We start from the raw sequence: 25,735 nt of genomic DNA, 5'->3' as shown, positions 1-25,735 counted from the left end.
TCATCCTGCTACCACAGCCCTCACAGACACAGTGAGCTGCAGGCAAACCAAGATGTGACTGAGGGAAAGAAGAAGGTGAGGAAAAGCCTTCTCCCCACGGAGAAGGAACATGCCTCTGGCTCCCCGGTGCATGTGCTTTACCTAAAACAAAAGCCAGGTCAGAAAAGGAGTTGAACTGATATTTTTGCTGAACGTGCGTGTGTGTGTGTGCGTGTGTCTGTGTCAGTGTGGTATAGAACATGATGCTTTGTTATGGATAATGTTTGTTATGGAGAAGCACACACTGGTGTGTCTCCTGTGAGTACCCAGGAAAGAACATTGGAAGTCTACTGTCAACAATTCCATCATGTGACTGTGTCACTGGCAACAGTTCTCACACCACACACTAGATTCCACACGTATGTTCTACATCATGGGTAATTTTGACCTACATCTTTCCATTTTCAATGGCCCTGACCCTTGACCCCTGACCTCTGGCCCCCTGACCCTAGAAACCACTGTCCTACTCTTTTTCAATATTTTGGTTTCTTTAGAACCTATGTACTCTCCTCACTGACAGAGTCTTTTTCTTCCTGTCTACATTATCTTATTGTATATAAATGCAATGGACTGGTATTCAGTCTTTCAACGGAGATGCCACCATTTGCAACAACATGGATGAACCTGGAGTACATATTTACCCACTGGCTACATTCATATTTAAGATAGGAATTTTGTCCCAAGTGTGTGTAAATACACCACATTTTCTTTACTCATTCGTCCACTGATGATCACAAAGTTACCTGCAGTTCTGTTGTAAATAATGCTGCCGTGAGCATCTGTGTGCCTGTTTCTATGTGGGTATGTTTTTGTCTGGCTCTGGCTCTGACTCTGGCTTTGGCTCTCTCTCTCTCTCTCTCTCTCTCTCTCTCTCTCTCTCTGTGTGTGTGTGTGTGTGTGTGTGTGTGTGTGTGTGTGTGTGTGTAGAGAGAGAGACACACACACATAGACAGAATAGACAGAGACAGAGGCACAGAGACGCCTTTTTCTTTGTCTCTCTACCTTACTGCCTTGAGACAGGGTCTGTCACTGAGCCAGAATTTTGCTGATTTAGCTGGGTTGATTGACCAAGGAGCTCTCAGGATCCACCTGATTTCATTCCCTAGTGTTGGGGTTACAAGTACACATAGGCATGCCTGGCTTTTCACATGAGCACTGGGGATAAACACTCAGGTCTCTATATGTGTAGACAAGTGCTCTTGCCCCACAAAGCCATCTCCATGGTCCCAAGGACAAATGTCTTAACTCACTTAGAAACACACCTAAGATCATCAGAGGCATGCAAAATTAAACTACAGTGAGCTATACCTCACACTTACTAGAATGACTATTGTAAAAAAAGAAAAGGCAAGAAATATATGTTGGAATGGTTTGTGGGAAAAAAATTATAGATCTACAGATTGGCATGGCCAATTGAAGAGTGTATATCCATCCAAAAACCAGAAAGGAACTCTAAATCTCAAAGAGACAACTGCACTGTATGTTCGTCTCAGCTTCATTCACACTGCCAAGCTGGAGAAACTGATGGACGTGTGAACGAAGAAATCTGTCCCCAGTGAAAGACCCAGCCCTGGCAGGAGGGAAATCCTGGCCTCTATGCAACATGGTGGGGCCCTGTACTAAGTGGAACAGCCCAGCAGAGAAAGACAATGCTGCACCAACCCTCAGAGGTAGCGTGAGAGAGTCCAGCTCATGGAATCAGAGGGTAGAAGAGTGGTTCTCGGGGGCAAGAGGGGATCGGGCAAATAAAGAGATGTTGGTCAAGGCGTAGAAAACTCAAACAGTGTGAGTGCAGTAGACTGCGGAGACAGAAAGTGCCACACAGTGACTACATACTTAAAAATCTGCCGTGAAGTAGATTTTAAGTGTTCTCACCAACAAAACTAAGTACAGGGAGTGAAGGATGTACTCATCAGGGGATGCTGATCATTCCCCAGGGGACACAGGCAAAGCATGACATTTGGCATAACCCAACTATATAATATTCTTATGTATAAAATCCAAGTCGCACACCTTAAATATACAATTTGCATTTTTCAATTATACTTCAATAAAGCCTGGAAAAAAGAAACCACTCACAAAGGACCACATATTATAGGATTTCATTTATGTTCCAAATAGGCAATTTATAGAGACAGAAAAGTAGATTAACAGTTCCCTATGATGGGAAGGAGAGCCGCTAGGGAATGGCTGCTAACAGATGAGATGTTTCTTTGTGGGGGTGATGAAAAATGTCTTACAATTAGATTATGTTAATGGATGCATGATTGTGCAAATATAGTAAAAACAATTTAATTGTGTACTTTACAGTATATAAATTATGCCGCAATAAGCCTGTTTAAAACAAAGAAAACATAAATAAGTTGCTTTTTAAAAGAGTAAAATGAAATCAACAAAGCTGCTTTATTGTATCCTGCACTTTGTGCAAAAAGCAGCAGAAGGAATTGTAATAAAATCTGCTTGGCGGGGCACACAAAAAGAAGCTGCTCCGTGTGCATTAGCAAACATCTGCCTGATACCTAGCCGATGAACCTGACGATTTTTTTCCTCTCTGGTTCCTGTATTTACTTCTCTTTTCAGTCCACTTTCACTCAGCAAAAGTAAAAGACATTAACCTCATCTAGGAACAGGAATGAGGGGCTGTTGTTCGGTCCAGGGAGATAGAAAGGCTGTAACCGTGAGCTCGAAGTACCCAGGCATCAGGATTTTCATCCCAACGTGGATTTATGCAAAGAACACCAAGTCCCAGAGTATTTTAAGTATCCACATCTATATTATACCCCATGGCTTCTCTGGTCAGATAGCAGCACACAATGGGTGTGCAGGTGTTTACGTGTACACCTTCCTTTGCCTAAACAATAAGACGTCTTTGATATTTTAATTAGGTGTCTAAGGGAAGTGGAGTGGAAACTTGCATGTGAATGTAGAATCCAGAAAAGAGCTTTTGGATCCCCTGGAGTTAGAGCTACAAGCAGGAGCAGGACTTCTCTTACCCACTAGGCCACCTCTCAGGGCCGCCTGCGATCAGCTTACAGGATGGGTAGACACCCTGCCACTCCTCCGCATTAACTTCCCTTTCTGGTACTCCTTTCAAAAGCTTCCTCAGATAGCACAGCAACCAATCTTTGTAAAATTCACTTTAAAAGTGTTCCTAAGTTTATGGGTGTAATGAGAACAAGAATTTATGCAAAATTATGCATAATTTCAGAAGCAAAAATTGTCATTATGACCAAAGTCATAAAATATATACAACTCTTTGATCCAGAGAGTCTTCTTCTTAAAATGAATCCTTCAACACTTACAGTGTGTTTAGACTACATCTGGGAAGTTTGTCCTTAGGACAATTGTGAGAGAAGGCTGGAAGTAAGCTAGATGTCTATGGCTTAATACTTTTAAATGAATAATAACAGCAAGTTAGAAGAACATTATTCGGTTTTTTAAAAATAATAAGCCAATAAAAACATAGGTTTCATGCATGCTAAAGCATTTAGATTATCATTAGATTTTATAAATCCTGCACCAAATGTGTGTGTGTGACGTCTTCTTGGGTCTTAAGGATGTGTACGTGAGTGTGTGTGTGTGTGTACATGTACATATATGTAAAAACCAGGATATCGCCATTAGGTTGCTATCATTAATCCATTATCTGTAGACAAGTAAATTTGGGTATACAAGCTGTTAAAGGAAATGTGTCATAAATGAAACAAAAGGGATGGAGATAAAGTCAAACTACAGTGAACATAGCTCCTTTTGCCAGAGCTGATGTAGCTTTTGCTTTAAATATGTTACAACCACAGGAGGTTTGGCATATCTTATTATTAAAATGCCCTCATTTGCAGTACTTCAAATGAACTCTGTACATCAATTAGCTATTGTACTTCTAAAATAAGTGTGAGCTTCTTAGAAGTTCAGGTCAGGTTCCTGAGGCTGCAAAGGTGTGCCATTTGCTGAGTTTGAAAAGTCCTTGTGCGATCTCCTCCAGGTTCATGAGTCAGCAAGCACCCAGATCACAGCCCTGGTGCAGCTGACAGCAGCATGGTTTTGCACAAACGCCAGCAAGCACCATTCTGGCACTTCAGTTGGCACTGCTGGTCCCTTTCCATGGCCTCAGTCTCAGGGGGATTCAAAACTCCCAGATCCAGCTGGAGGAGAGCGCTGACAGTAGTGAAGAGCCACACATGCAAGTCCCTGGCTCAAAGGCCAAAGGACACTGTAAATGTGCCCACTGCTAATTAGACAGATCTAAGTCCCGAGTCACGCGTGCATAAGCATGTGCTGAGACGATATGGCCTGGGAATCTCAGGTCTTCCTGCCCCTGCCTCACAGCTTTGCAAGTCTGCATGCTTGGTGCCGCTGCTGTGCTGACGTTCATAAGTCATCTGCAAAGCACAAACTCTGTTTCCCCCATTGCTTGTTTCTGGCTTGCTGCCCAATTGCTGTGGTTTGCATGGGCCCTACTGAGAGCCTCAGCGGCACCAGGGTAGCCACTAAAAGTCATAATTTCTTTTCTGCACCCATTCCATGGATTTTCTGACCGACTCATGGAAATCGCTGTTTGATGGGCACTACCAGCGATGTCTCTTTTGTTTGCTTTTAACTCAATTGTTCCTCATTGGTTCTTCATGGTCAGAAGAAAAGATCGCCTCCACCTGAATAATTTTAGGTGCCCCATTACAATTAGGTTATAGCCTGTCATGGCCCTGAGCAAATTTCTTGCCTTCTCTATGCCTCTGTGTGTTTTGTTTTACTATGGGGACCTGTTGTGGTGGCTAAGCGGAAAGGCTGGGGCTACAGTGCAGTGGTAGAGCATTGCCTAGCATGTCCAAGGTCCTGAGTTTGGTCCCCAGACGGAAAAAGTAAATAAAATAAAATAATGAAATAAAGTTGGGTATGAGAGTAAATGCCTGTAAACTCAGCATTTAGAGCCAACCTGGGTTACACAGCCTCAAAAGAGGGAAAAGAGAAGAATATCCCCCTGGATCTCATTTCCCCACCTGCCTTCGACCCATGCACATGAAGCGCTCACACTAAACTGTCACTGGAAGAGTTCATGCAGTCTTATAATTTTGATTCCATGGCCAGGAAAGCCTGAAATCAAAAGTCTCCAAAACGCGAAAACTCAAGAGTGCCAGCATTACAGCAGGAGTGGAAAAAACCATATCACAAAACTGTTTCATAAACAAATCATCTAAAATGTACAAAATTGCCTTCAAGTTGTGCATGTATGGGGCAGGTGAAACATAAATTAAAGAACTATATCTCTAAATATTGCTTTGTATACACAACTACTTAAAAAAATTAAAGCCAAAAGACTTTCGTTTCCAAGTATTTTTAAAAAGGGTTACCCAAATGGTATTTAGTATATGGAACAGTGAAGTTCATCTGATCATTCAAAAAGGCAATGGATGTAAAATCAAAACAATAAAATTCCCTTGTTGTTCTGAGTTTACAGAATCTAACGTGGCCTCAGCACTTTAAGTTCCCTTGCATAGGATGCTGGGCGATCTTACTGACCGACCTCAGGAAGGATACACTTTATGCTGCAGGAGACCTGGCCACTTTACTATACCTTAGAGTACATTGGTTTCCCATTCTCATAGTGAATCTCCACGTAGTCAGAAGACAGCAAACCACTGCAAAAGGAAAGAAGAAAGAGTGAATTCTGCATCCAAATGCTAGAGGCTTAAAAACAGCTCGATAATGGATGGGAGGAGCCTGGAAAGTGCAGTACAGTCATAGAAAAGCAGTCTGGGGTCAAGTCTCAAAACAACATCCAGGGGAGCAGGAAGAGAAGGAAAGGAAGAAAGAAAGATGGGAAGGAAGGGAGGGAGGGAGGGAGGGAGGGAGGGAGGGAGGGAGGGAGGGAGGGAGGGAGAGCCTTCAGTCTACTGAGGAAGATAAAACATAGTCAATTTGAGGGAAACCCTTAGATTCAGCACCTGATGGACCTGTCAGTCAAAATGACCAAAATAAGCTGCATGAATAAGAAATAAGAAATAAGAAATAAGAAAGCCCTATTAAACACACACAATTATGCTCTAATGGATCATTGGGAAGGAATACAGAAAAGATCTGGCAAACATTCCCCATAAAGGCCAAACAGTAAACACTGTGGCTCTGCCAGCGCTGTGGTTTCTGCAGTAACAACTGACTTCGCCATCCTATCAACAATACATAGACAAATGAGTGTGGCTGGATCCCAATAATGTTTTATTTGTGGAGAATGATATTTGGATCTCATGCAATTCTAATGTACTATGAAATGTATTATTTTGAATTTTTAAGTCCATTTAAAAATGTGTAGAGCCATTAAGACAGTCCATTGAAAAAAGCACTTGCCACACAAACCTAACAAGCTGAGGTCAATCCCCAGGTCCCACTGGAAGGAGAGAACTGGCTACTATAAGTTGTCCTCTGACTTCCACATGTGTGCCCTGGACACACACACATTCTACTTCACACCCCAAAGCACAATAAAAATAAATTCTAATTTAAAAAATTAAGAACATAAACTTGGAAGTCAGAGCAGGTTTTAGACCCTGCAAAATCCACGGATGGAGGTGTCACCACAGGCAAGGTTCACTAACTTGTGTCAAATAAAATTGTCAAAAATATGAAAGTCACAGGTCACTGTGAAGAAAAAACTGACTAAGTTAAACCACAAATATGCATAACTTAGCCTGGAAATAAGCACTGGGTGCTCAGTGTTGGGCACTGTGATCATCGCTGTGAAAAATGGAGCCAAAAATCTAGGTTCCGTGACTCTGTTCAGGAACTAGCTGAAGGTAAAGTTAGATTATAATCTTGAGAAACAGGGAGTTTCCCCCCTGTGATCATCACTGGTATTTTCGGAATTTTCTATGACGCCCTCCCTAGCCCCTTTGGATTACTGGGTTGTGGTTTCTTCCCTTAAAAACCCCTTCTCCCAGTTACTCGAGGTCGAACTCCTTCTCTGCGTGGGTTATGAGTCTGGGCCCCAGTGCACTGGTTCCTGTCCTGTCAGATAAACCTCATGTGATTGCAGCAAGGACGGTCTCTTATGAGTTACTGGGGGGGGGGGGGAGGTCGTGTTATCCCGAGACTTGAGTGAGAGTCTACCCACACTGGGAATGAATGGGTACACGTATCTTTTGAAACCTTGAAGCTTACTCCCAGTGATCTCCTCTAACCAGGCCACGCCTCCAAACCCTTCCCAAACAGGTTCACCAATTGGGGACCAAGTATTCAAACATATGAAACATATGAGCCTATGGGGGCCATTCAAACCACCAGAGACACTATGTTATTCACTGTGTGATCCGTGTTGTAAAAACTGCCCTTTGGTGCCACAGGGCATGCTAGATGTAGGGGAGGTTCTTAGTTAACTGCTGTCAGGCTCGGAGCATCCATTCCCAAGCCTCCTATGGAGACATGTAAGGATGCATCAGGAATTGATCTGAACTATACACAGAATCACAGAGTCCTCCTATTCTTCAGTCACAGTCATTTGAAATTTCCTAGCAAATAAACCTACTGTTAAGAGTGACTTCTAGAGGTCTGGGCGGTGGTGGCGCACACCTTTAATCTCAGCACTCGGGAGGCAGAGACAGGCAGATCTCTGTGAGTTTGAGGCCAGCCTGGTCTACAGAGTGAGTTCCAGGACAAGCTCCAAAGCTACAGAGAAACCCTGTCTTGAAAAACAAACAAATAACAAACAAGCAAACAAATAAGAGTGACTTCTAGAAGGTCAGCATGTCTGAGCGGGGCGGGCCCTGCAGAGTCACCTGTTGCAGCCTTTCGTTTTGTAGAAGAGGAAACAAAGACCTGTAGTTAGGACAGGTGTGTGGCGTGAAGATGAAGGAGTAAGTGTCCCATAGTGTGAGCTGTCACTCCTATCATTACTCCTGGTGGCAGATATGAACAGATACTCGAAGGACTCTGGCAGCTTCAGCATGGTGAGGGTGGCTCTGGCAGACCGTGTCCTGCTCCCCTATTCCCGTTTCCTTTCTGAAAACCATGAGATTTCATTCCTAAAGTTAACCACCAGGCCTGGTTCCTTATTTGACTACTTTCTTCTCCTGAGGCTGACTACCAAAGTCCAGCTATCGAAAGTGCCCTTTGGTTCACCTAATTAACATGCACAGTTAAAATTAAAGACCTCATCCTAACATGAGCCTTCCCCATTTACTTTTATAAACCGCCTTTTGCTTATGTGCCACATCTGCGTCCTCTGCCCTCCAGGACAGATGCCCTTCTCCCCTTTCCCTTGTCCCTTACCCTTCTCCCCTTCCCCTTGTCCCTTTCCCCTTCCTCCCTTCCCTTTGTCCCTTCCCCTTCTCTTTTGTCGCGTATTTCCTTACCACCATATCCTAGCCCATTCTAGCACAGACCTCCCCTCTTCTCTTCTTAAAAATGACGCCTGCAAGGTCTTTGCTGCTGTTTTCCTGCTCAAGTCAGAAAGCAGCCACTTGAGTTTTCTTCCCCTTAATAAAGGATCTCTCTGTGAAAACAGGTTTGGGTGTGGTTTGTGACTAATCTGGGGATCTGGGAGGAAGCCCCCGCTGTTCCGGGCTCACCTTCACCATCCAGGTGTTCTAAAAAGCACTCTTAGGTGGGCACGGAGCACCCTGCGCTGGGTTCTGGAAATTTGACTGGAGCGATGAATCAGGGTGCCATGGCTGCTCTGATGGTGGGGCACCAGCCCCTCATCATGCTTGTTATGAACAGCACTGAGGGAAGGCGTCAGTCTCAGCAGGAGGCTTCTGTTAGGGAAGCAGTCTCAGGCACACTACTAATACTTTCTGTGCACACTACCAACACCTTCTGTGTACACTACCAACACCTTCTGTGCACACTACCAACACTTTCTGTGCACACTACTAACACTTTCTGTGCACACTACCAACACTTTCCGTGCACACTACCAACACCTTCTGTGCACACTACCAACACCTTCTGTGCACACTACCAACACTTTCTGTGCACACTACCAACACCTTCTGTGCACACTACCAACACTTTCTGTGCACACTACCAACACTTTCTGTGCACACTACTAACACTTTCTGTGCACACTACTAACACTTTCAAGCAGACACGGGAGAGCTTTGCCCAGTCCCATGGGCCTGAGGCATTGTCCTTATCGGCAGTACACGGGTCCTCAAAAGTCTTCCTCCACTCTCGTGACCAAGTGCTTATTTCACACTTTCATTGGGGAGAATGCATTTTTTTAAAAAATGTTCTTTTTTAAAAACTGGTTTTATTGAGCTTTACATTTTCTCTGCTCCTGTCCCTCTCCCTTCCCCTCAACCCTCTCCCATAGTCCCCATGCTCTCAATTTACTCAGGAGAACTTGTCTTTTTCTACTTTCTATGTAGATTAGATCCATGCATGTCTCTCTTAGGGTCCTCATTGTTGTCTAGGTTCTCTGGGATTGTGATTTGTAGGCTGTTTTTTCTTTGCTTTATTTTTAAAAGCCACTTATGAGTGAGTAAATATGATATTTGTCTTTCTGGGTCTGAGTTACCTCACTTAATATGATGTATTCTAGATCCATCCATTTGCCTGTGAATTTCAAGATGTCATTTTTTCTGCTGTGTAGTACTCTATTGTGTAAATGTACCACATTTTCCTTATCCATTCTTCTTTAGGTTGTTTCCAGGAGAATGCATTTTTAAAACTTGAGTTAAAGTGACAACATAGTGAATAACATAGTGTCTGTGGTGGTTTGAATGGCCCCCAGAGGCTCATATGTTTGAATACTTGGTCCCCAATTGGTGAACCTGTTTGGGAAGGGTTTGGAGGTGTGGCCTGGTTAGAGGAGATCACTGGGAGTAAGCTTCAAGGTTTCAAAAGATACGTGTACCCACTCATTCCCAGTGAGCTCTCTTGCTCTCCTTCTCTCTCGCTCCCTTTTGCCCCCTACCTGTACCCTAAGATGTAAAGTCTTAGCTACTTCTGTTGCCATAACTTTGCTCTGCCATCATGAATCCTCACCCTCTGACACAGCAGTCCGGTCTCAGGCTTTCTTTTCTAAGTTGCCTTGGTCATGGTGGGTTGGCTCAGGACCAGAAAGGGAACTAAGACGGTATCTTTACTTAGACATGGTTCCGTGTCCACCCAAATGACCCCTGACAAATTCCAAGAAGTCTCGTTCATATCATTCACAGCAGCTCAGAGCTGTCAGTTCACTTAACTAACTAGTTCAAGCAGCTAATGCTGGGCACCACGCAAACTCAACGTCACACCATGCCTGCTCCCTCCGTCCACCAGAAATGTCTCTCTTTTTCTCTCTTTTCTCATAACGTGTGTGTGTGTGTGTGGTGTGGTGTGGTGTGTGAGAGAGAGTGCGTATGTAAAATGGTCGACATCATCCTTTCCTCGGGAGCTGTCCACCTTATTTTTCGAGACAAGGTCTCTCCTCAGGAGCTGAGGCTCAGTAACTCAGCTAGGCTAGTCAGGGAGCAAGCCCCAGGAAGCCTCCTGCTTCCACCTCCTCCTCTAGCGTCTGCTTCATTTGGAGCTTTTTGTACAGAGATGCTAGGAACTGAAGTCAGGTCCTCATGCTTGTGGGGCAAGGACTTTACCCACTGGGATGCCTCCCACTCCCCATTTATGATATTTTTAATTCATCAAATGATTACCTCCTTAAATAGTGATGAAGACAAATGCAGGAATTTAGGTTAATAGATTCATACAAGCATAAGTTTACAATGACGCTTCTGCCCTCATATTGCTTTTTTTTTAAGTAATGGATTTAAAAGCAAAAAGGGCTTCTCAATTGCTGTTTTTCTCAAGTGTAGGGGTAAAGTGTTACTCCTTTGAGTATAAACAATAAAATAAGAGTTTAAACTGGGTTAAAAGGCCGGGATTTAAGAGTATAGCAATGATACACCTGGTGGGTGAGAATGACTACAGGTTAAATAGAGGCTTTGTGTTAAGTTAGACAAAGATGGCATGCTAGGCAAAGGCACGTGTGAGCACAGTTCAAGGGAGCTGAGCTGCATGCAGAGAAAAATCCTAGCAAGAGCAGGGTGGAAAGGAGCAAGGATTAAGGCACTGAAGGGCTACAGGAGGGAGTTGATGCCTTCCTCCATGACATGAGAGGTTATATCAGAAATCTCACAGTACAGGTGTTCCTTAGCTCTGCAGTGATGAACCCACGTGCCAGAATACAGTTTAGAAACCCTAGTACAAGGAGAACAAGAAATACAGGACTGTGACTTCAGAGTAGAGAGAGGAAAGGAAGAGGATTTAGGTGAAAAACATCATATTGGCTTCAGGTGTATAGTATCCAGGGTTAAAATCCGCACTCAAAGGGCTTGATCAACCAGCATGATCCAACTCCCTTCTGAGGAGGCAGCTTCAGAGCATGTGAAGCAGTTGAACCACTGTGTGGCTACCAGTGTGTCCACGAGTGTCAGCCAGGATCTGTTAGCAGCCTGCCGGGCAGCATTTCATCCAAAGAAACAGCTACCCCCAGGCTAGCCCTCACCAGTCCTACTGAGAACAAACAGCTACCCCCAGGCTAGCCCTCACCAGTCCTACTGAGAACAAACAGCTACCCCAGGCTAGCCCTCACCAGTCCTACTGAGAACAAACAGCTACCCCAGGCTAGCCCTCACCAGTCCTACTGAGAACAAACAGCAGCAGCAGCAGCAGCAGCAGCAGCAAACCCTGCACTTCATTCAGGACCGTATTCCAGTTTTCCCAGGCATGGGAAAGAAGTCAACAGGAAAAAAACTATCAGAAGTAGGGCTGGAGAAATAGAAAACTATCAGAAATGAGACTCAGCAGTTAAGAGAATTGACTGCTCTTCCAGAGGACCTGGGTTCGATTCCCAGCACCCATATGGCAGCTCACAACTGTCTGTGACTCCAGTTCCAGGACACCCAACATCTCATACAGACACACATGTAGGCAAAACACTAATGTACATAAATAAAAAAATTAGACTATCAGAAATAGTAAGATAACTGGTTACACGATAAATATGAAGCACACACTCCTATGTAAACCAGCAAAAACAATCTAGAGATGATATAGGTGGAGAATTTCCGGAATAATAATAAACTTTACATAAACATAATACCCACATACACGTGTTACTATTTAATGCCCTAAGAATAAATAAGTGTAAATACACATGAAATTAACAGAAAATCCTTAGTTTAAAAAAAAAACCATAAAATAAGTCATGACTGAATGAAGCAGTCCCGATTCCCCGTGGAAACAGTCCACATGATGACAATGTCCATCACCGTCAACCTACTTGACCGTTAGTGCAATTCCAAACAAAAACTCAAGAGTTTTGGTGTTGTTTTTTAGCATGATAAAATCACTCAAGTACATCTTTAAGAAAAATGTGCATCATTTTTCAAATAAAATGAGGAAAACCAGGACTTTGGATCAGCATTACAGGAACTAAGAAGAACAGTGGCCCCATCATCAACCCAAAAACACAGAAGAACATCCAGAAAACTCTTCAGTTCACAGAAAAAGTTTTGTGGTAGGAAGAGTGGCATTTACATCTACAAAGTAGAAAACTGGAAATCACCAGACGGCCATGACTAAATATTTGGGGAAAACAGACCAATATGTTTTGAAGTTGTGTGCATTTAGTAAAGTCACAAGCTAACTGCACAAGTGCGGGTGAGCACCAAGGGGAGGGCTTTGATCCCAAAAGCAGAGATAAAACTGTAAGAATAAAATATACGGAGATAAGTTGTTAAAACAACCAAAATTTCAAAACAGATTTTTAAAAAACCATGTGAAAAACAAAGATCTCTATCTTTAATGTAAGGGTCTTCTAAAAACCGAGAACATTTCAAATGAAAAGTGAACAAAAGACACCCACAAGGCCACGTAGTCAAGGAGCAAGTCTTGTAAAATCCGCCAAGAACTGCTAAGGGTGATCAATCACCTCACCGCACAACTGCAACAGCCTTTGGAGACTTGAAAATTAAAATAACAAAAGAGGACATTTACTCTATCCATTTACAAAACAAGAGTGCAAGACAGTAGCAAGGGCAGGCAAGGTTGCAGGAAAACTTCCACTCCTGAGGCCAGTGTGGCAAAGGGTGTCAAAGCCTGCAGTGTGTTCCCCTTCCATCCAGTTCTGATGACGAAAGGTAACAAGTCAAAAGCAATGCGCTCTCTCGCACAGATACACATATTCATACATTCGCACACAATGAAAGACTCCCATGGGCGTCTTCCCTCAGGAGAGGCCCCGTGCCCCAAAGATCAGTCGAAAACACGCAGCCGGATGCAAGCAGCAAGAGGTTTATTGGGGATACACGGGTACCCGGGGCGACCAAGTCTCTCGGAGGACTTGCGCGCCGCAGGTTGGGGGTGAGGGGTTTTTATAGGAGAGCAAAAAGCGAGGTTTACAGAAGCGAGATGCAGGGTGGTAAATTCTTAACCTAAATAACAATGAGGGGACTGCTCAGCGGTTTACTGTTTCTCTTATCCTGCCTCCCCCTTTCCTGGCTGGCGACCAGATGTCTGATTGCCCAGCCCCTGACTCGTGACGAGCCCCACTTTATACGTGACTCAGGCCTCGCCATCCTCTCTTTCTTTGTTTTCTATGGCCAGTTCATAAATTTCCCTGTTTTGCAGCCAGATAAGGCTGTCTTTGCTCTAACCTCAGGTGTCTTTGCTCAGCATTCCGGAGGCCCTGAACTCCGGAGGCCCTTAGTTAAGCTTGCTATCTGAAAACCTTTGCAGAATGGCATAACTGTGGTTAAGACGAGTTGGGGTCCTTCAACACATACATCAACAGTCACATAGTCACATCCACACTCACTCATATATGCTCACACACTCACACACACATACTCACATGTATATACACACAACTATGTCCACTCCCATTCAGACTCATACTTAGATTCACATATCCATACTCACACCTATACTCACACATATGCACACACATGTGCACGCGAGCACACACACACTTACATAGATATGAGCAGGTTGATTTGTGCTATTTTACAGTCCCTTGGAGAAATGGTCACACAATCGAGGAAAAGAAGCAGTGTGAAAATGTTGGACCTCTGTCCATTCACAAGCAGATTTCCTCCCCAGCTGTTACTTCCTGAGGAAAGTCCTATCCTTTTCCTTTCTTTTGTTTACCTAAATTTTCCTCAGTGATGAGAAGGCCACTTTCTTTTTTTCTTCTTCTTTTGAGACAAATTTCACCATGTAGCCCTCACAGAGATCTGTCTGTCTCTGCCTCCTGGGCACTAGAATTAAAGGTGTGCACCACACACCTGGCATAGAGACATATCACAAAAGCTTAATATTTTAGTCCACCAAATATGATGCCCTCTATTTTGCTGTAAAGCATACAGAGCTCAATTTAATATGTTAAACTTATTAAAACTACAAGACAAAACCCAAAATACTTTGCAAAAATGTTATTTTGTATACATGTAGCTTAAACATTAGCAAATAAATCTTTTTAATTTGGTTTTTAAGTTTTGCATACCATGTATTTTGGTCATATTCATTTCTCCCAAACTCTTCCCAGATCCCCACCTACCTACCCAACATCATATTCTTTCTCTCTCTTGAAAAACAAAAGCAAATCACACACACAAAACAAAACAATAACAACAAAACCCTCTTGAGCATGCAGGAGGGGTGGGCTTAAAAAGTCAGGTTTGTGACAGTACACAGGCTTAAACAAGGGCTTGGTCCTTCCTAAGGAATGAATGAGAATTTGGATTTGGAAAGCTATACATAAATGCTGAAAGCAAGCATTGCATCCTCTGTCCAAAGAGAATCCGAGGTCTTTAGGACCAGGGACAACTGACATAGAGAGGCTCCTTTACTGGGTCAATTAGAGCCATCAGCAAAGTAATTAATGTTAGCAGCAGGGCAGAGCTGCAAGGAACAAGCACACGCTAGGAAGTGCTCTATCCACATATGAGACCCTGGAGTGTAACTCTTCTTCACTCATTTGATTAATTGAGGAAGACTGAGGAGACAGAGGGAAGATGAGAATTCAACAATTAAGAGAAATGAAAGATTAATTTTTAACAAAATATTTTCATTCTTTAACTTTTATCAGAAAATCCATTAGGCAAAGGCCAGCTGTATTTTGTAGGTGTACGAATGGGTGTGTGTGTGCATATGTATGTGTGAGGGGGTGTATGTGCATGGTGTGTGTGCATGTGTATGTGTATATGTGTGTGGTGTGTATGTACATGTATGTTTTGTATGTGTGTGATGTGTGTGTATCTGTAAATGTGTGTGGTGTGCATGTGTGTATACATGCGTGTGTGTGTGTGTGTGTGTGTGTGTATACATACATGTAGAGTCAATACTGAGTATCTTCCTCAGTTGCTCCCCACCTTAGTTTTTGAGACAGGATCCTTTACAGAACCTGGAGCTCAATGATTGACTAGACTGACTGATCAGTAAGTCCAGGGACCCTTCTGTTTCTGCCTCCCTGGTGCTGGGAATACAGGCACACTTTTTTCCTTGGTCTTCTTCATACAGGGGTGTTGGGAATCCAGCCCCAGGCTTACACAGCAAGCACTGTGCAATCTAAGCCTTCTCTTCAGCCTGTACTTTGCAGCTTTGCATTGTTTTAAGAAGAAAGGTTTCTGTAGAGCGTCCATAGTTGTCTTCCTAATTAGGGAAACTAGCCCTTGATTTCTGCCGGCGGGCAGCAACTTTATTCTCAGTTCCACAGCTGAAGTGAGAATAAAATGTCCACAGACAAATTCTCAAGACACATGAAGTAAGACTGAATTTGCACAGCCCAACACAGGAAAAGATAATTTGAAGTCCATGTGCTAGACAGAAGAGAGCATTCTGCCCAACCATGGGATCCCTGTGCATGCACCGGAGACCAGTGGGCAGTATATCCAAAGTCCTCCCAAAATTAAGAAAGGAACCACCACAGTGGTGCAGTCAGAGAGATGCTTTCTGCATAACAGCAAACCACTGCGATAAATAGCGCAGCATAGTAAAGAAGGAAGAGAAGAGCCTATAAGGAAAAGAGAGTAACCTTCAACAGCTTCTTCCCGAAACCCAGAATCACTACCACATAAGCAGCACATGCTTCTATCATTTAGGAAATGGCCTTCAGGCAATTCAAACCTCGGAACACAACCATAGCATCAAAAAATTTATTCATTGACCTTGAACTGCTTTTTAAAAATTTATGATTTACTTAGGGTACTACTGATTTCTCTAAAGGCAATTTTCATTCTCCCAGATGGGACATTTTAAAATATCAGCAAGGCCAACAGGCTTGGGAAGAAAATTAAGGAATTTTCTAGAAATATAGCCATTCTTGTGTAACTTCTTTCAGAAGAACCCTCTCCTCTTGATGACGACTTTGAAACTTAGTATCATTTCTTAACTTGCTATCTGGGCATCTTTGGGTTTACTGTTCAGCAGTGGTGCCTTGGTTCCAGAAGAAAGCCTTTATTAGACACATCCTGGAGCGGTCTCTAAGATCTAGAAGTCTCTCACGCTGCGGAGCTACTTTGTCCCTTGCAAAAAAAAAAAAAAAAAAAAAAAAAAAACAGGAACCCTGGATTACTGGACGCTTAATGAATCCCCCAACTCTCAAACAGCACCTGTATGATGGTCTTCACCTCCGGCCTTTACAGTTGGACTCTGAGAGAGCTCACTGGCTGCTAGCACTGTTCTCGGAGAGTGTGGAACCTCACAGGGGAGGTGTGATCTCCTGCTTCCTGTTTCCTCAGGATGTTAAGACCCTTCGGCACACACTCCCACCATCACGAAGCAAGCTGCTCCATTGCGCCTTCCTCACCGAGACAGAACTGAACTTTTGAAACCAGGAACCAAAACAAACCCTTCTTCCTTTAAGACATTTCACACACCCTAAAAGGAAAGGAAGCTAATAACTGCAGCACACACAGTCCACCCACAAGGTACACTCTTTGTCGGATAATCAGCTGTGGGAATACTGAGATGCCTGTAGGCCAACCTTCTCCATCAAAGGCTGGGAAACAGCTCCGTTCTTATTACCTCCACACTGGGGAAAACTGCTTACACTTTCCCTAACTCTACACATTTCTACACGCCTCAACCAAAAGAGAATGCCTCCGTTTTCAAGATATTCAAGATATTATCTGATAATGTTTCTACATATCTGATTAATAATTAACAACCAAAAAACTCCTCTCTTATACAGAAACCAATCTGAAGGCCAAGGATCAAGAGCTGCCAAAGTTACATTCGTGTTAACCAATCTAAATAGTCTGCAAAACCATTACTTCGCTGTGACAAAAATAAATCCAAAACTTCATGATCACATTAACATGCTTTATCATAAAAATGCTAAAAACCAGGGATAACAGGGAGAAATTAGTGCCCATCCTGAAACTATCTTATAATTAGCAAATTGGAGAGCAATTAATGTCACTTTGAGAGACGTGTATAAAATAGTGATTAGAGGTGAGTAATTTAATCTATTCCAGTCTAATTATAGAGTCTAGACATTTTGCATAATATATTAAAACTGGATTTTTATCTCTTAAAAGCTATTTAGAGCCTTGTTTGTGCATGGCATTCTAAAAATGCATCTTAAGATCACTCTCAATACTGTAGAGGTGAACAAGCCTTCCTTCTGTCCTGGTGTAGATGTGGCCTGCCAGTCACACAGTGAAGGCACTAGTGGCTTTAAAACGCAGAACAGATCTATAGGTCAGAGTCTGAAAACAATCTCTGTAAATGAGCTTTTTCCCACAGCCAGACAACTTTCACTGCGTGCTCTTAAAATTTCAGTCTAGGTCAACAATCTTACATTCACAAAGTGACTCTCGATATTTGGATCAAAAGCAAAACCTTTGTAAGACTCCAGAAGCTGACAAATCCCAGAGAGACTGACATAGAAAAAAAAAGTAAAAAAAAAACCTCTTCTATTTGGGTCTTCCAGAGGATATATTTATAGTTTAATTTTAAAACCAATGCTTAAAAAAAAAGTGCCCTGGAAGAAACTAGCATTAACTGTATATGATCCACAGTGATAAATTTACTAAGCATTAATACAGGTCTCAGGCCCATAAGAGATTAGGACTAGAGACAACAGAGAAATAAACGGGCTCTGAATTATCTGATTCGCATCTAAGGAGGCCACATCCAAAGGACCACTCACGATGGAGCAGAAAGCAACATGAGTGACTTCAGGGGGGAAAGATCAAAATTCCGGACCTAGACAAGAGTCAAGACCTCCAGTGTGTGCAGAGGCCGAGAATGTGGCAAGTTGTGCCCAAGAGGGAAGCCTGGAGGCATGGCAAGTGCGCCTCCCACAGTGTCCCTAGATGACTTCACGACGGTAAAGCTCTCATGATGGGACTGATGCTCACTCTTCAAGGGTCACCACCCAGCTCCCAAATTCACACAGGGAGGCTTATTCTTCCTTAGAAAGTCCGCCCTCAGCTTGGCTTATTTCTAGCTAACTTTTCTTAAATTATCCCACCTACTTTTTACCTTTAGTCTTTTACCTTTCTTTATTCTATATTCCTTTCTTTTTTTCTTACTCCGTGGCTGGCAGTGTGGTTGGGTGGCTGGCCCTTGGCCTGCTCTCCTCCTTTTCTCACCTCTCTCCCTTCTTCTCTCTTCTCTCTTGAGCCTATATTTTTCTTCCTACTTATTTTCTCTGTCTAGCAGCCCCCATTCCTCTCTCCTGCCTAGCTATCGGCCATTCAGCTCTTTATTAGGTGTTCTGGGCAGGCAAAGTTAAACAAATGCAACATAAAAGAAAGCAACACATCTTTGCATCATTAAACAAATATTCCAAAGCATAAATGAGTGTAACACATCTTAAACTAATATTCCACAACAGTCTTTTAAGCAGAAACCTACGTAGCATGGATCATGAGTAAGGGCCTAAGTCCTCTGATCAGCACAAAGAAGGAAAAAATGAAGAAGGAAGCAGGAGGAGAGAAAGACACCAGAGAGTGTACTTCCTATTTTTCTCAATGCAACGTGAGGACCCAGCAAGACATTCATGAGCTAGCCAAGAAGAGGCAAAGCCTAGCATTCCGGGCTAGCTTCAAACTTGCTATGTATCCACGGATGACCTTTAACTTCAGATCTTCCTGCCTCTACCTGCAGAGTGCTCTGACCACAGGTATTCGTCACCATGTCCATGTGGTGCTGGCTGTCAAATCCTAGGCCCCACACCTGCCAAATAAGCTTTCTGTCCACTGGTCAAAGAAAGGAATTCAAAATATCTACAGTTAACAGAAACAGAAAGGCTTAGTCTAATTCTGACATTAAAAATTTAGAGTATGAAACAAACTGAGCCAGAATGAGACCAGGGCAAAAAGATCTGGCAAAGAGAGCAGTCACTGTTGAGACCAGAGAAGGGACTAAGAAGTACATGGGAGGAGAAGGGCAGAGAACAAAGAGGGACTTGTTCCTTCTCTAGAAACAGCAGCCATCAAGCCGCTCCCAGCCTCTAGTGTGCATGTAAGAATCCATTCCTGTTTGAAGATGGAGGGAATGTTGGAAAGAGAAAGGAAGTTATTGCAGAATAGTAAAGCACAGTTGAGAGACGTTCAGAAAGGCCACCACACAACAGGACTGTCAGGGTCTGAACTACATTAGTGTATCGTCGCGATAATTAACTCCTATGCTAGGAGAGCTAAAGGAACAGAAACCCAAAGCTTATCTAACTCCAAAGTCAGTCAACAGCATTCTAAACCCATGAAATAGTCCTCGAAGACCTCAAAAAGACTTGACAATCAAAACTTTGCTTTTCAAGGATAGGGAGCTGTCTCAGTGATTAAGAGCATGGACTGTTCTTCCAGAGGATGTAGATCAGGTTTCCAGCATCCAACAGAGCTCACAAACATCTACAACTCCAGTTCCAGTAGATCCAATGAGCTCTTCTAGCAGGTACCAGGTATATACACGGAGCACAGACATACATGCATGCAAAACACTCATGCACACATAATTAAAACAATATTTAAGACGTGACATTATACTTTACTTTTACTGGATAATCTATGAACTTAACATCTGATACAAAAGGGTAAAAAGATATCTTATTTTTAATCACAAAATTTATATGTCTAGAAAATATTGACCCCAGTCATTATGCTAAACATTGAAAAACATACTTCTGGACCTGTATGGCAAGAACTTTAAATCTTTGAAGAAAAAAATTGAAGAAGACACCAGAAAGTGGAAAGATCTCCCATACCCTTGGGTAGGTAGAATTAACATAGTAAAAATGGCAATCTTACCAAAAATAATCTTCAGATTCAATGTAATTCCAAGCAAAATTCTTCACAGACCTTGAAAGAACAATACTCAACTTCATATGGAAAAACAAAAAAACCAAGGATAGCCAAAACAACCTGTACAATAAAGAAACTTCTGGAGGCATCACAATCTGTGACTTCAAACTCTACTACAGAGCTACAGTATTGAAAACAGCCTGATATTGGCATAAAAACAGACAGGAGGACCAATGGAACCGAACTGAAGACCCAGGTATCAATCCACAAACCTACGAACACCTGATTTTTGACAAAAAAAAAAGCAAAAAATATAAAATGGGAAAAAAGCATATTCAACAAATGGTGCTGGCATACTGGATATCAACATGTAGAAGAATGAAAACAGATCCATATCTATCACCATGTACAAAACTCAAATCTAAGTGGATCAAAAACCTCAACATAAAGCCAGCTACACTGAACCTCATAGAAGAGAAAGTGGGAAGTACACTTGAACACATTGGCACAGGAGACCACTTCCTAAAAATAACCCAAGTAGTACAGACACTGAGAGCAGTCATTAATAAATGGGACCTCCTGAACCTGAGAAGCTTCTGTAAAGCAAAGGACATGGTCAACAAGACAAAATGGCAGCCTACAGAATGGGAAAAGATCTTCACCAACTCTACAATGGACAGAGGTCTGATCTTCAAATTAAACAAAGAACTCAAGAAATTGGTCATCAAAAAACAAATAATCCAGTAAATAAAATGGGATCCAGACCTAAACAGATTCATCAACAGATGAATCTAAAATGGCTGAAAGACACTTAAGGAAATGCTTAACATCCTTAGCCATAGAGAAATGCAAATCAAAACAACTCTGAGATTCTATCTTATGTCTGTAAGAATGGCCAGGATCAAAAACACTAATGACAACTTACGCTGGAGAGTATGCGGAGAAAAAGGGAACACTCCCCAGTTGCTGGTGGGAGTGCAAACTGGTACAGCCTTTTTGGATATCAATATGGTGATTTTTAGAAAATTAGGAAACAACCTACCTCAAAACCCAGCAATACCACTTTTGGGTATACACTCAAAGGATGCTCAATCATATCACAAGGACATGTACTCAACTATGTTCATAGCAGCATTGTTTGTCATAGCCAGAACCTGGAAACAACCTAAGTGCCTTTCTATCAAAGATAGATGAGGAAAATGTAGTACATTTACACAATGGAGGACTACACAGCAGAAAGAAATAACGACAACTCGAAATTTGCAGGCAAATGGATGAATCTAGAAAATGTCATATTGAGCAAAGTAATCCAGACCCAGAAAGACAAATATCATATGTACTCACTCATAAGTGGCTTTTAAACATAAAGCAAAGAAAACCCGACTACAATTCACAACCCCAGAGAACCTAGACAACAAAAAGGACCCCGAAAGAGACATACATGGATCTAATCTACATGGGAAGTAGAAAAAGACAAGATCTCCTGAGTAAATTGGGAGCATGGGGACCTTGGGAGAGGGTAGAAGGAGAGGGGAGAGAATGGGAGGGGAACAGAGAAAAAGATATAGCTCAAAAAAACAATTAGAAATACTTCTGAATTCATAATAATAAGTGTCATCCCCAGCTCCTTTACTCTATTGACATATATGCTTATATAGAAGAGCTATTCCCCACCTGTGGGCTGTGACCTCCTTGGGAAGCCTCATACCAGACATCCAGCATATCAGATAAACATAAACGGTAGCAGAATTACAGTTATGAAGTAGCAATGAAATAATTTTAAGTTCAGGGATCACTACAACATGAGGAACTGCATTAAAGGCATTAGAACGGCTGGGAACCGCTAATACAGAGGAAGGTTTTGAAATGCCTGGACACCAGCACCAAGGGAGCCTAGGGAAAAACAAGCCATGACACACTTCCCTGACAGCTCCTCACTTAAAGGGTCCTGTGTGTTTTGCTCAAGCTGAATTCTCTCTTTTTAATCAGATGATATGTCACAGTGTGAGTATGTGGAACACCAGTAATCTCAAAGAGGCTTATTCTAGGAGTGTTTTTAAATGCATAATCAGAGGGTCAGATCAGTATTTTAAATTGCTCTACTTATATGCATAATTTTTTTAAGTACTAAGTCCATGTAATGGCACTTAACAGCCTTTCTGATGATTAATAATATCCAAAACCAGAGACATTTCTGAAACAACCACTCAAATTGGCAATCCAAAATCAGAAAGGACGAGCAAAGCAATATGATGAGGCCTTCTACTCCTTTTCCGTGCCCATGTCTGATCATTTCTATAACTCTTAATTAGAAAGAAATTTCACTTTGCTCATCTTCTTAAAGCAGAGTGTTTGGGAAACCGAAAAGTAACTCTAAATTTTATGGTTTTTTCTTAATTGACATAATTACGCTCTCTAAAAGGGACAATGTGCTAATCTTGTTAAAATTGGCAGTGATCAAAATCGGGAGAGCTGAGTGTCCATCTCCTCTAACACTTTCCATTCCTGTGCGGCAGGAGCCTCTGAGATCTGCTCTTCTGCTCTAATAAGACACATAATAAATTTCTCTGTGCAGACTCCTGGGGACCTGGATTTTTGTGCCTGTTACCGAACCTGCCTTTGTCTCCCCTCCTCTCCTTCTTCCCTCCAGTGACCACTACTTCCCTCTTATTTCTTACAAATCGTTGTTATCCGTTTCTACATACACATAAGAAGACAGCTCCAGCATTTTAGTCCACAAGAAATAAAGCATCTAGATCCCAGTGACTTATAGTTATCCCAGGCTTTCCCGTGTGCATCAGTGACCTGACTCTGTAAGCTCCCAAACTTCCGCATCTTCACCTGATACTGGGTAGCCCTGGCAACCTGCATGGCTCCGAACTCCCTCCTCCACCCTGGAGTCCAGTGTAACATGCAGACAACAATGCCTAGTGATAAAAAGATATATTTCAAAGGTCGGAAAATGCTTTCCTGTCAACTTTCTCAGACTGTAATTAATTTTTACACCATATACAAGTAATTATCTCATAAACAATAACAGAATCTATAAGAGGAACAAGAAAAATACAGTCGTGACTGTAATCTCGAACTACCAAAAACCATGAAGCTGAGTATTGAGCAACTGAGCCAACATACACCACTTAGAACCTGAGCAGGTCACAACACCTTGGAGATAAAGAGAAGAATAACGGGACTGCATCCCCAGGCTCTCCTCGGGTCCCTGGGCACTCTGCCCCAGGCTTCACTGACGCTCCTGGCCCCCAGTGGGAGAGACCCCTCTCTGAGGTAGACAACAACAGCCCAGTGAAAAGTGATCAAAGCTACAAACTCCAAATTAGCTGAAGAGCGCTAGCTGCCTGTGCCTCATACTCTTCCCCACATCCTACTTCAATAGATTGCTCCATGCACCAGTTAATCATATACGTACATATATAATTACATATATCTGTGTCATATATAAGTATATATACATATATGTGGGCCTAGGTTTAGGCATTAAAGAAGAAACAGTGTCAAAGTCCAGGAGAGATGAAGGATGTGTGTCAGAAGAAAACAGAAGAAATGCTTTACTTCAGTGAAATTTTAGAAATAACCTCTTCTATAAAAGGAAGTCAAAGAAATATTAAAAAAAATAATATAAAAAGGGAGCTGGTAAAGTTCAGGATGAAAATGAAATAAAAATAATTGTTGCAAGGTATCAATCAAATCATAAAGAGAAAAGGGATAAAGAATAAAAACATGTTAAGGACTCAAATATGACATTGTGATACTGAACAAACAAGAATCACATCGCATCATTGGTGTCACTGAAATTAATTATAAATATGGAAGGGAAATAAAATAAGAAAACATAATGGAGTTGGAAAGTTGGCTATGTGGTTAAGAGCACTTATTGCTCTTGCAGAGGACCTAAATGATGGCTTATAATCATCTGTAACTCCAGTTCCTGGGTATCTGATGACCTCTCTGACCTCCATGGGTACCAGGCATATACACAGTACCCATATATATCCAGACAAAATACCCATACTCATAAAATAATAAAATAAATAAATCTTAAAAGATATTTTTTAAATAAGAAGAGCAATACAATGAACTTGCTATTCCAAAAGGCAAGTCATGTTCATAGTGAAATCAAAAAACAGTCTTAATGACAAGCGGTCAAGTTATCAATGAAGAATAATGATGATAAACTCTACAATAGAAAGACATACTCTCTGACAATGGTGTCTACTCACACACCCCAGGGCAGGCTGCATGCATGACCGACACAAAGCAGACTACATGTGTGTTTATCTTCTCTTTTCTGTGTGTGTGTGCATGTGTGTGTGTGTACACACTCATGCACACACACACACGCACTTTTTTATATTTCTCATATTTTGGTTTGATTTTAGTTTTCTTTTAAAAAGAGAAAGAATGTGAAAGAGATAGGTATGAGGGTGGGTCTGGGTGAACTCGGGGAGTAGGAGAAAGAATAGGACCAAAGTATACGTATGAAAACAGTTATAAATCAATGTTTCTAATAAAATAAAGACACATTCTCTGGAAAAGGATTTGCAACTGTCTGAGACATATTCATAGGAATTAGCAGGCCCACAGATAGCCATTCATGAAATACTCCAGGGAAAAGGGGCTGAAGTGTCTCGTATTTTCCCAGATTGTTCCTCAACTGCAAACACAGCAGGAAAGCACTTATTAGAAATGAAGTCATGAGACAACACTCAAAGATCAACCTTGACTAATCTGTTTTTCAGCTAATTTCAGTCAAGCAAGTCATAAACAGCTAAGGAAAGAAGTAGAAAATACAGTAAAGGATTCATAGTGACCCTAGAAACTATCTCAAAAATTAATATTTACAGTGGAAATTTTGGCTCATGATGAAAAGGCAAATCTTGCAAAATTTGACAATGTAAAAAGAGCATTATAACTCACAAAGGGATTAGGTGAAAGAAGTTTTAGTACATTGGTTTTTCTTCAAACATACAGTCTAGTTGATTATATAAAATTATGTCTAGTTTTTTTTGTTGATTCATAACAATGATTATCATAACTTTAGTGGAATTCAATTGCTTTTGTTATGAAGAAACAGCCACTCTTTGATGATTCTTTTTAATTTCTATTATTTTTGTTTTAAGGAATTATAACATTAAATTTTTATTCAATATAACCATTTATATTTAATTATCATAAAATAATTTCACATTTGTAAACTATCTACTAAGATTGCCTTTGGTCTTGGCAGTGCTTTAAACTAAATAAACAGATATAACAGTTACTTATGAAAAAATATCATGAGGGTTTTTTTGCTTTTTTTCTACATTATTTGAATTCTCTCTTGAAATTTTATGAATAGCAGTTTTTTGCAGAAACAATACTATATTTTTTCATAAATTTGGTTTTGTTTTATCAGTCATTCTTCCATGTCTCAGAAGTATAGGGATCATGAACAACAGGGAGCTAAGTGTTCACCATTA

General features: G+C 41.7%; 1 protein-coding gene across 3 annotated transcripts in view; it reads right to left on the bottom strand.

Moving 5' to 3' along the window:
• The window catches only part of Adam23 (ADAM metallopeptidase domain 23), a 159,811-nt gene that overhangs the window by 78,542 nt on the left and 55,534 nt on the right, over window positions 1–25,735 (bottom strand). For all 3 annotated transcript variants that reach the window (XM_085699157.2, XM_048459345.3, XM_085699154.2), the window contains exon 4: window positions 5,609–5,672. In XM_085699157.2, the coding sequence (XP_085555283.2) occupies window positions 5,609–5,672 (64 nt within the window). The remainder of the gene's footprint in view (window positions 1–5,608; window positions 5,673–25,735) is intronic.

Source organism: Myodes glareolus, chromosome 1 (assembly GCF_982192425.1).
Source record: "Myodes glareolus chromosome 1, mMyoGla1.1, whole genome shotgun sequence".
NCBI classification, from domain to species: domain Eukaryota; kingdom Metazoa; phylum Chordata; class Mammalia; order Rodentia; family Cricetidae; genus Myodes; species Myodes glareolus.
This window is presented reverse-complemented; position numbering and strand designations above follow the sequence as displayed.